Source organism: Copadichromis virginalis, linkage group LG8, assembly GCF_057382275.1.
Source record: "Copadichromis virginalis isolate Kocher_CV1m ecotype Utaka linkage group LG8, C_Virginalis_male_GT1.1, whole genome shotgun sequence".
Taxonomy (NCBI): Eukaryota; Metazoa; Chordata; class Actinopteri; order Cichliformes; family Cichlidae; genus Copadichromis; species Copadichromis virginalis.
In genome coordinates, this window is record NC_140625.1 from 25,562,014 (window position 1) to 25,574,636 (window position 12,623).

At 40.5% G+C, this 12,623-nt stretch overlaps 1 protein-coding gene across 5 annotated transcripts in view; it reads right to left on the reverse strand.

The window, feature by feature from the left end:
- The window catches only part of tanc2b (tetratricopeptide repeat, ankyrin repeat and coiled-coil containing 2b), a 174,122-nt gene that overhangs the window by 131,142 nt on the left and 30,357 nt on the right, over window positions 1–12,623 (reverse strand). For all 5 annotated transcript variants that reach the window (XM_085466765.1, XM_085466764.1, XM_085466763.1 and 2 more), the window contains exon 3: window positions 2,205–2,309. In XM_085466765.1, coding sequence (XP_085322891.1) covers window positions 2,205–2,271 — 67 coding nt within the window. In that variant the 5' untranslated portion in view covers window positions 2,272–2,309. The remainder of the gene's footprint in view (window positions 1–2,204; window positions 2,310–12,623) is intronic.

Here is a 12,623-nt window from a genome sequence, read left to right on the forward strand (position 1 = left end):
TCAGACTACAAAGTCAAATCAGTTTTTCTTTTTATATACAACATATGGAAAGGCTTCCCAATAGGAATCACTGAATCAGCAGGTACAAAAGTCAAATCAGAGTAACTGTGCACAATCAATAGTCAAAGCTATCCCAAGCTATGACAGTTAGAATTATTGAGTGTTGCACACAGACTCCTGCACTTGCAACGTTTCAATAGTTGACCTTTAACAGGCAGACAGTGTTTTTAATTTCTCACTTTATTTATGACATGAATTAAAACCACATTTGGTGTTTATACTTTTTACCGTATGTAAACTGTTTACCGTGAGTGTAAGATTACAGCCATTGCTTATATGACACTTCTCTTTGTGTATATATATTTATTTGGCAAATAGTTAATGACAGTGTGTGGGAGTCTGTTTGCAATGCTGGATATGTTTGACCCTTTTATAAGCACTTGTCTTATGAAACAATTAGATGATGTGCTTTTTGAAAAAAAAAAAAAATTTCTTCTTTCAAATTTAGAGTCTGGAATCCAAAGAAGTGTTCTCGCCATGGCAACTAATGCAAATGTCTACAGAATAGCAGACAAATTACTCATGACCTTTGAGAATCAAATTTAAGACTTTTTAATGCCTCATAAGACTCCTCAAGACTCAGAGATGCCCTGTGCACGATACAAACACCCCACCATGCATTATACAGCAATGCTGATGCATGACAATAGCAAAATAGAAAAATCACAACTTCCTGCAAATTACGCAAACTGCCAAAAGTGGGTGAGAAGTGGGAGGCTCTGCAGGAAGTGATGCACTTGGCCCAGAAGTAACACTGTGTCAGTTTTACAGCTCTGACAGTACAGCACAGGAAACAATCTTTACACACAAGGGTTTTTATTCGTTGGATGAAGGATAGCACACACCACCTGTTGTTAAACAACCTCCCCAGCGACAAAACAATGGTGAAACCTACACTTTCAAAAAATCAAACAAAAAATATAAAGGGCAACTCAACTGATGCCAAGAGAGCCGACTGAGTTCAAGGTTGAAGCAACATATTATGGCTGTGCAAAGCTAAACAACCGAGGCCAGCTCAGAAATCCCCTGTTGTGAATGTACAATAGAAACAAAGCTCTTCACGGTGCAGCACGGCATGACCAAAAGCACGCTTCAACTGACGGCAGGAGGTTAAGCTATTCGAGGAGCAGAAGAACACTGCTGTGGTTTGTATGAACACCGCTGTGCAAAACTCTTGATCTCTTGAATGTTAGATGCATCAATTGTTATACATTAATCCAATACTATCAGACGGGTAAATTATCAGTCCAAAACTGGCAAAGGATTCCCAACATAGAGTCATAAACAAGTGGAACAAGGCAGAGTTCAGCAACAGATGGTAAGAACCCCACAAAGCCCTGGGCCTGCTTTCACAAAGACAGTTTAAACTGGTATGAAGGATTAGATCTTGATCTACCGCAAGGCTAACTTAGCCTGAACAAGTGACACCTACACTGACCAATAAATTGACTTCTACAGGACTGAAGTATATTTGCAACCACATGCCCACATTCAAAGTAACACAGCTTTAAGGCTTTTCCATGTTAGCTTCACTTTTCAGACCTTGCTGGTAGCATCCTGTAAGCTGCAACATTAAATCATTAGCCACCTAGCTACTGCTCTAACAGAAAGCAGGACATTTCTTTCTAATCACTTATTACACCTCGGTACCATTTTTCAGTATCTGTGTTTCTCCTCTTATTTTATTCAAACATTTTCTGCTAACCAGAATTCAGAGGATAAAGTGCTTTTTCTAAAGGATTCATTCAGAGATTATGAAGTCTGATTAGTTATTTTATGTAATTAGTAGTCAGAATCCATCTTTGTGAAACTGGCCACAGTTCCGTACGTCAGTCAGGCGTGTCTCTGGGATTACGTGGACGGAAGAAACCAAGAAAGCCTAAATCCACAGAAGAACAGTGGCCAGTTCTGCAGGTTGCTTAGAAGGACCTACATGCTCACTACCTTAAAAACGACAGTATTATTTTTGAAATCTGAAAACATTTGATAGATTTTGATCAGCAACAAGTTCAAAATATGTTTCATCCTCTGAACTCGCATGTGCTCGCTTCCTAAAAATACACAGACAGAGCTAGCCAACACCTTCTGTGTGTTGACAGGCAGATGCATCATTGTTTGTGGCTGGCATCACAAGACAGACTCACCACTGCTGCGACTCTTGCGATTTGCCTTCCCCCCCGTCAGCAGCATCTTCAAGCTGTTTCTAAACATGACTGCAGCAGATGCCCTGGACTCAACTACAGAAGAATCTGTTGGAGAAAGAAAAGACAGAAGATAAATATTAATATTTCCAAGGGCACTTCAAGCACCACCAGCTGTATTCCGTAAGATACAACTGATGTTTAGGTTTGCTTAGGAGAATCTTATTTGACAGACAGTCAGAGAGTGACATGTAACAAGTGCTCTATTTGACCAGAATTTAAAAGAGGGGCTGAAAATTCGGAGCATTTGCAACTACGACTAACAGGATCTGACTTTTTTTTTTAAGGGCTTGAACAGTTAAAAACATTATCATGGCTATCAAAGCAGAACCACAGAGCTACATTCTCAAAGCAGGAGAGAATAAAGAACCTTCAAAAACATTAATGGGGATTAATGAGAGAAGATTGAAGCTGGGGAAATCCCATTCATGTATACCCAATCTTATCTATGTCATCAAGTGCTAGATCAAATGCTTCAAAGCAATTAGGGAAGAATAGAAGGAAGCACCACGGGTTTCACTATACTTCCTAAAAAGCGAAAAAATGCTTTTATTGTTTTTCATTCATAAACTATGGACAACATGACTATGAGATAAAGCCTGCAGAGTGAGACGTGGCTAGAGGGAAGCAACCCAAAAAAAAAAAGACGAGCCTTAAGGTTTACAGTATTTTGTAGGACAGGAACATTAATAAAGATCAAGTATATATATATATGGGTACAGTACTTAAGATTACAGATGGTGGAAATTATGTATTAAAAAGACTGTCCTTCCATAAATAACAGCCTCATAAGCTACATGTGCAAACTTCAAACTTCATTAAGCCTTCATAGAAAGTACGACATGAAAAACTGAAGTTATTTATACACTTGTCTTATAGCTTGTGTTACAGGCCACTTATAAAAGCACTTCTACACCTCTTCACCACCGACCCTTCAAATTTCAAACCAAAAGTTATGGTTCTTTTTACTAATGAACCCTCTATAAACAACAACAAAAATAGGTAAAAATATCTATCAGATGTACCGGTTCCGTTCTGAGAGACAAAGGACCATTAGGGTTGGTCAAGTTAGAGGATTCCTTTGTATTTCAGATGATGAAAGATGAGGACATCTGTATTAAACCATAACATTCATTCATTTTAAAACTACAGCTTGCTCTAGCCAACTAATCCCCCACCCCCTACACCTCCTTCCACCCCCTTCACGGGCTCACGTATCTCTGCTGTGAGTCCTGATAGTAAAAAGCATGGCAGCAGATGTTCTCCATTAGATGGGAGTGACTCAGCAAAGCCCCACAGACAGGGTCCAGCTGAGAAGCCGGCTTTCGACCCAAACAACAACAAAAAAAAAAAAAGAGAAAGAAAGAAAAAAATACCTCAAAGACGAGGACATGGAAAAGCTCTCAAAAAGCCCTCCTCCTTCCCCCAGTGCTGCTTAAGCAATGTTTTTCACAATCCCCCAATGACCTTGAGAGGAGGTCTAAATGTTTCCAGAATCATAATACTGCTAACAAATATAAGGAACACTGGGAAAACAACAAAGATTGCAAGGCAACACACAACAGAGTAGTTTAAAAAGTATGAAACGACGACGATGTTGAGTCCCACAGCAAACCCAGATTTCGATTATTTCACTTTGATTTCGTCAAATGTACCAGACTGGCTTTCTGTAGTCTGAAGCCGTATGTCTCAACAAGATTGAAACGCCGTGGCAGGTGCCAATTTTGAGTTTAGCTCAAGTGCAGAGGGGGGGGGGGAGAGAAAATAGACTGAAAAAGAAGTTGATCTAAACAACTGGAGGGAGCTGCCAGAATCAGACCATGCCCAACTTCAAATCACTTTAGATGGCTCCAGCTGGGTTTGTTTACTGTTTCAAATACCATAAGTGGTGACTGTCTAATCATTTTTCAGCACTCGGACTTTTTCTATATGTGCGATTATTATTTTTGTCCCTCGGACACCTTCTGAGCGAGTTTGGCTGGGTTTGCTCGCAGATGACTAAATAAATGAGTGTCTTTCTTGCTCATAAGTGGATACCAAGAGAAGTCCAGATATCAGCTGCAGTGACAGAGGAGCCTGATGTCTGATAAGATTGTGATCGTTACACCTAGCAGGGGGATAGATAAAAAGCTTTAGTCACATCAAAAGCAGCCGTGTTGGTTCAAGGTGACTGAGGAGAGATACGTAATATAAATAGCTACATTTTAGTTTACCTGAATGAATAATCCAGGTTTCTACTATCCACACCGATTTAAATCATCAACATCAAGTAGAACTTGCACATTATTTATCCTATGACACTTTGAAATCTGACTCATTTCCCAGGAAATGCAAATGAGAAGACATAGTTTAAATAAACAAACCAGCTCAAGGAATGATTTTTATCATGCAGAACCATGCAAACTCCCCCTATGGTCATTAGCATAAATCACATGCTCTCAAGAGATGTACAGAGAGCGGTAAGGTGGCCACAAGTCAGATCTATAGGGATGCACGATCATTTCTAGCTTGTGCAGGGTCATCTAAGCAACTCTCTTCAGCAACAATTACTCAAGCGCAGCATAAAATATGAGCGGTGTTTAAACTGGCTCGATGTTTAGCTGTAAATAAGAGCCACATGTTAGAAGTCACAAGCGCCCTCTGACTGAAACAGACTGATCAAAACAAGATGCAAAGACGTGGATTCATTTACCCTGTATGTTGCCAAAATGTTGCTGATTTCATATGAAAGTTAAAGCCTGCTTGAATGATGTCATTTGCAAATTAAATTATCCATGATATCATCGAGTCGTATTTGCATTCTGCTAAATCTCACATCTGTTATCTCCTACTCTGCGCTCATATATACTGCAGTTGACTGCAATCAGAGAAAAATATACTTGGCCAAATGTGGCTCTCATCAGCAGAAACGTCTGCATCATTTCTAGCCTACTGCTCTTCACAGCTTAAATGCCGACTGTATGACCCCACCATTTGATATAAACAGCATACACAGGTTAGAGATAAGTGTTATATGACTTCAGTAATATTTACATGTATAATTATCACTCAGCGAGAAGGTTAGTTCACATGTACACCTCATTTACGTCAATATCAGCTGCCAACTGAATGAGCTGCCTAGTGTGGAAAAGCAAGACCTCACAGCCACTGGGCAAAACTTGGATCTCTCTTCCCCAAAAAGTACCAAAAGTTTGACCTAAAACTCTCTCCCCCCCCCAAATTAGGATAAAAATGGGTAAATAAAGTTGGCAATAGTGAGGAGAACTTTCAGGACTTTCTGCAGATCCTCAAATAAGCATCTTTCTTGCAAGTACCAACATACGTAGAGAAATCGAGATATCACCTGCAGTGACAGAGGATCTTGATGTCTGATAAGCTTGTGCATCCAATAACACAGCTGACAGCAGTTACCACTCCAGTCGTCTCCCCAGTCAATCACAGTGTCAGTAAATATCTGTATCCTCTGCCCAGGGTGTGATCGAGGCCAACAAAATGTGATTCATGACATTTTTAATATTTTATCTTTTTTTGTATACTTGGATCTGCCACTGCTCATAAAAACAGCCTCTTACTGTTGATAAATGCAAATACATCCGACCTCATTTACCAAGCACTGAAGTGTCTCCCAGTCAGTGTGTGACAAGTTCCTCGGAATAAATAATAAGCCATAAAATGAATGATTCAAGGAAAGGCCTCCTTTTTATTTTTGCCCAGATGATGCATTTGCTCACTTCTCATGAGCTTGGTATTACCACCTGATGTGGTTATATGGATAACTGACTAACTGCAAGTTAGCAGATGCTACAGGCAAATGTATCCTCAAAGAATGTAACATGTCTAACACTATTTGTAATAATTATACAGCGCTGTGAAACGTTTTTGCCCCCTTCCTGATTTCTTTCTCTCTTTTTTTGCATATTTGTTACATTTACATGTTTCAAATCAAAGAAATTAGAGTAAATACAAAATACTGTTTTTAATAATGATTTTAATTATTAAGGAAAAAAAGCCAAACCTACTTGATCTTATGTGAAAAATTAAAGTAAACATAATAACTAGCTGTGCCACCCTTTGGAACAAGATGGAAGAATTTTGGTCGACTATCTTGTTTGAATGAGCCACATTAGAGGACTGTCAAGCCCGATTAGCCCATTTAAGGTCACGCTAAAGCATCTAAATCTGAGTAAAGTCCACACTTTGACTAGGTCAATCCAAAACCTTTGTTTTGTTTGTTGCTTTACTTTAGCCATTCAGAGGTGGGCTTGCTGGTGTGTTTCCAATCATAACTCAAGCGAGGTTGAGCTTCAAGGTAGGACATTTCCCTTTAAGATTTACAGAGCAGAATTCATGGTTTCATTAATTACAGCGAGTCGTCCAGGACTTTTCAGTCTACAGAATATTTAATAATAGTATAATAGTCTTGTGAATCACCAAGTTATTTGTTTTGGTAAAAGTGAGATGAGCCTTTGTGATTTTTTAGGTGAGCAGTGGTTTTCACTTTGAAGCACTTTCATGGATACAATTATTTCCCAGTCTATTTCTTACTGAATCACAAACACTTACATTAACGGAGGTAAATGAAACTTGCGGTTCGTCAAATGATGTTCTAGGTTCTTTTGTGACCTCCTGGATGAGTCGTTCATTTTGGTAGGTTGGTCATTCTTGGGAACATTCACGACTGTTTCCGTTTTTCCTCATTTGTGGATAATGGCTCTCACCATGGTTTGCTGGAGTCCCAAAAGCTTTATAGCCCTTTGTAGTCTCAGTGACTTTGTTTCTTATCTACTCTTGAGTTTCCTTAGATTGTACCATGATGTGTTACTTTTGAGATCTTTTAGTCTGCTTCGATTCATCAGACATGTTCCATTTATGTGATTCCTGGATTCAACAGGTCTGGCAGTGCTCCTGCCAGAGTGTGGCTAATTAAATTGAACTGCCTGTTTATACACAGTTAATTCATCATTTATCATGTAACAACGGGTGCAATCATCTTTTCCACATACAAACAGCTCTGGAATTTCTATTAATTTCACATATTTTATCAATTAATAATGGACTCTGTGGGTCTAACAGTCAATGCTGATACAAACCTCTTTGCCTTCTTTTAGCAGTTTGTCCCTTCTTCTAAGAATCTCATGATGCCATATTATTTTTCTCCCAACTTTATTCATCTCACCTCTGCAAGCTCCATGACTGTTAAACTACTGAATGACTACATAACTTACAGCTTTCCTCAGCTGTGGGAAAGAACTTGTTAAAAGTCACCTTAATCACAGCAATCACTGCAGCTGCTTTATAATGCAGTGACACAAGTGATCCTTACACCTACCAGAGGGATAGATGAAAAGCATTAGTCACGTCAAAAGCAGCACTGTTGGTTCAAGGTGACTGAGCAGTGACACATACCACCAATAGCTACATCTTAGTGTGGGCTGACTGGAATAATCCAGATTTTTACAGTCCAGTCTTGCTTAATAAAAGCTCTTTTCACACTGTTAATTACCATCAACAAAGAGATGTATATATTTCTCCTAGATACTTTGAGATCTGACTCATTCACTAGGAGATGTCGTCGAGAAGACACCGTTTGCTAGTCTAAATAGACCATACAGCACTGAGGAGTGTGTGTTTTTCTTTGTCATGTAGAACCATGCAAGCCCTTCCCTCAGAACAGAAACCACTCATTGGTATGAATCACATGCTCCCGCATGACAAGATGTAGACAGTGATAAGAGAGTGTAAGGTGGCAGCAGGTCAGATCTAGTGGCATGCACCCATATCTCTACAGATATAAGAGGGCCTGCACAGGGGCCTCAATGCTAGTATTCATGCAACTCACCACTCCTTCACCTCAGCATAAAATATGAGCAGAGAACAGCTTATTATGTCTGGTTCAGCTAGCTTACAGGCCAGAAGGCATTCTGTGATTATAATGCTAAATCAGAATCTCAAAAAGCCATGACTCAGTAAGTATACTGGAGCTTTATGTCAGCTGCTCACAATGCAGCAGGGATGAAATACAGAGGGCTTTACAGTCTAGCCTTGAAATGTGTTTCCATATGTATAACTGGGAGGTAACCAGGCAAAACTATAGCACTCTACAAACTGCCAAAGGAGAAAATAGGGAGAGATATTGCTGTCTAGAGGAGGCAATCAATGTTTGGAATCTTAGAAGACAGCATACTGAGTAGGCAACCGAGCATAGACACACACACGCACACACACGCACACGCGGGTTGCCAAACAGAGACGAGCGCACACGGACAAAAATGTACCCATATACACAGCTGAAGCAACGTTTCATCTGAGGGTGTAAGCATACACATCTCTCATTCCCACTCTCTCTGACCCTGTGTACCGGCCTTTGTGAAGGGAAGCCAAGAAGCAGCATGCTTTCACAGATAATGTGCGTAAGCGGATGCAGCCCATCTCAGGATCCTCCACAGCTCAGGCGTAATGCTCCTCCTGTGCGTTAACAACCACTTAAAGGCACATTCACTGTGCCTGCACAATGAGCCACTTTCATCTGCTCCGGTCACCACGAGCAGCACACTTGTTTGTTCTGATTAAATATAAAATACAGGCACGGAGGAGTCCATTTGGAAGCATGAATATCAAAGGCTGGATTGGGCCTCTACAGAGCAGGTCTCTAATGAAGCCTTTTGAGCCAGGCAGGTAAAGTGGGCCTAATTATTTAAATATGTAGGTTTATCTATAAGCCTAGCTTGAGGAATTACTTAGTCATGGCATAATCTTGAGAAACCAGAGTTATTATTATTAGAGGATTAACTTGGGCCCCTCATAAAGCAACTTTCCTGTGGAATGGATTACATTTTTAATCACCAATGCCATCTAAATTTTTTAAACATAAAAGAAATCCTACTAGCAGCAGGTGCAGACGTTCCTCTGAGCCTGAGAACCGCCGTGACTCTCCATTAATTACTAAGCCTATTTACAATCAATAAAGTATCCTTTAATGGGGCCGGTGATGGCAAAGGCCAGCATTGCAGGGCGCCCAATAGGATTTATCTCTTGTTACCGTGGCCTTCAAATTAAAACTCATTGAAGAGGAAGCAACACAGACACAATCGTAGAATTAGTGAGGACACTTGTTTCCTGGGGGAGAGCTCTTACTGTGATTACCTGTAACACAGACGTTACATCAGACACAGAGCAGAGGGAGGATTTCAACTGAAATGGATCGAAATTGTGTCGTTTAAAAAAAAAAGCACAGGCTTTTGGTGCTACCCAATCGGACTAAATCTTTCAGATATGTGAACGAGCAGAAAATTTTAGGGTAAAATCCAATTTTCTTCTTAAACGTATAATAAGACTTGTCCTAAATATAGGTAATTAGGAGTCATCCGTGAAAGAAATACGACTCAATTTTGCTCTGCCAAGAGGAGAAAATATTTTAGTGGACAAAGCACAGTGAAGAAAACAGTATGAGAATGACAAAGGGCGACCTCTCCGAGGACCTCAGCTTCAAGCAATTATAGTACAATCCGGAGTTGTGACTGGGAAACACAAATGTCAGACCTTAATCAAACAAAGACAGGCTTCAGAGAAAGCATGCATTCAGAATATTTATCCTATGAAAGCTGTACAATCGAAGCCGAGTCACCCACAATCGACTGGGTTCTTCCGCTTTATCTTTTGCTCTCAAGGTCCACGGAGAAGAAGTAAGGTGAAGATGGTGGCACCCAGCAGATGGACTTGTTCATTAAAACAGGAGAGAAAACATTCACACACACAAAAAGGAATGAAGCTACTCAGGCTGAAAGCTCGTTTAGTCAGAGCCTCCTCCCTTATCTCGCCAACAGTAGACGCCCTGCAGCACCAGACAGGGATAAATCATCCTCCCATCTCCAGTTTGAGGATGGCCAGGGGAGCAGAGATTCATAAATCACACTGATATCAATAAGGGGAAGTGTCAGAGCCCGGCACACAAGGTGAGAGTTCCACAAGGCAATGCAGAAACCACTTAAGGTTGCTGGTAACAAAGTTTCACTCCTGCCCAGCGATAGATTATTTATTAATCTAGATTAATGCCCTCGCACTCAATGCTTTAGGGGAAGGTGGTGATATCTGTATCAAAATGCACCACACAAGCTTTGATCAGTCACGGATGAGACGGTTATGAAGCCTGTTGTGGACAATGTGAAGTCTGAAAGCTTCTCATCTAACAGCGTCAGAAGTGTATTAAGTTGAAAGCCATTTACTCTTACAAGTGAACAATGATCTAAAAGTAAAACCATTTAAACTACCGGATACTTCACAAAATGACAAATTTAGTGTAATCGTCAAGTGGCAATCTTCAGCACCAATGAATAAGCTGAGGCTGCCTCCAATAGCGAGTCAATCCCCATAGATGCTTATGTTAAAACCCTCTCTGCTAAAAAAAAGCCTGGTCATTCCCCCCTTTGTGACAACTGTACAGGTGAACTTGGTGCCCACGATAAGTCATTAAGCTTCCCAGCTACTGTTGCAAAATAGTTACAAGGTTCCAGTTGAAACTGGATTAAAAAGAAAAAAAAAGTTGAAGAGCCTCCTTTGTGAATGAAATATAAAACTTTTAAAAGACCCTTAAAGCTTTTTATAAGAGAACTAAACTGAGTGCTTTTTGAAGGCTTTAAGACTTACAGATACTCAGTGATCTACTCTCCACTAGCAAATTACATGACTGTACTCTGGCTTGTGGCTTCAACCCGTTATACAAGTGGAGCAACAATATTTGGCTCCAATTTCAGCTCATTTGAATGGAGATATTTGCATATTAGAGACACTCTCTTCTCAAGCTGTGGGTCCCAGCAAGTCCACCCCTCTGCCCCCGATCCATCCATCAGCATGCAAGTATGCAACAGAAAAAGCCCTGAATGTTTAGAATATGGATCACTGTGTGAATGTGTGAATGTGGCTTGTAGCGTGAAGTGCTTTGAGTAGTCATGTGCAGTCCATTTTACCATTTACACAGCCCACATATAGCCATGTGAGTTATCATGTGCTTTGGTTGTGTCATGTCCCGCCGGGGAAACTGAAGTCCTCACGCAGGCCAACTGTCACACAGTTTCGTTACCAAACCTATGCTCATTTGAAACCAGCTAAAGCCTCTTTTGGTCTCTTGTTCAAATCCATTCAAAAGGAAGCGACTGAAATAGCTTGTCAACCTTTATCAGAGTCAAAGAGAGCCACATGAAGGAGAACATAATCCAATGCTTTTTATTTTCCCGTTTGTTTTAGGTGTTTGGGCAAGATCAAATAATGGGATGAAATACTGTTAGCTCTGTAGGCAGGTGTGGAAAATTCCCCTAGCAATGCCGAGGACAGAAATAAATCACAGACCCTATTTATTCTCTCGGAGCTGCAGTTTTTTAAAGTTCACTTGCATGCCTTCTTTGTAATCTCCTTAACAGGTGGACAGTGCAGAAGTAGGTATTTGTCAGTGATAAATGAAAAAGCATTTTTCTCGGCAGACATCAAAGTGACAGCAGCAGAGCTCTGATTTTAAAAGGTTGTGAAGGCGCTACTTAATGCTACCTCGCTTCTCTGTGGTCGCTCCTGTGAACAATAACAGAAAACTGAGTGGCTGAGCAGCAGTGTGACCAGACCTTTGCAGAGAGCAGGTAGAAAGGAAGCGATGATGGAGGAGGAATGAGCTTCGTGGGATTTTCCTAATTGTGATGCTAAGGGTAATGGGACTACTCTGATGTAAAGACTTAGGCAAGCTAATAAGGTTAAATACATAAGCGTGCATTCTTAAATCTTTACCATTTCCGCTGCAAATGACACTAGATGATGCTAAAAGGTCAAAGACGGAGTTAAATATGGTATTTGCCTGGAGAGACAGATTAATGGTGGTTAAATGAGACAGTTCAATTAATCCCACTGACTGCAGCTTCCAGTCCTCCCTCCTCTTCTCTTCTTCATCCTGTCTCTTCATTCAGAAACCTCACTGCTACACCTGCTGGCCATTTCGGAGTGCTGCTACTGCAACAAATGCATTGAAATGACTGAGCATGGGTGATAGGAGATGTATTAATGAAATGAAACATCTAAACCTAATCTAAATAATAGGCTTTCATCTTTGTTCCTGACATATGACACTGATGTGTCAATCATCTATCTTGTAGAATGCACAGGAAATGTTGGTTTTGCATAAATCCATTTGTATGCCCGTGGCTCCTTAATCATGCTCAAACAAACACACCGGAGCTTCGGGAAGAATGTTTCGATGTTTGACAGGCAGCTTAAAGGAGCAAATAGAGTCGTGACATGAGGACAGAAGGTCATTCTGCAGACAGCCGCTAAAGGCAGGTAATCAACATTGGCAGAAGTGCACATTTGCATTAAGATGGAAGCGTT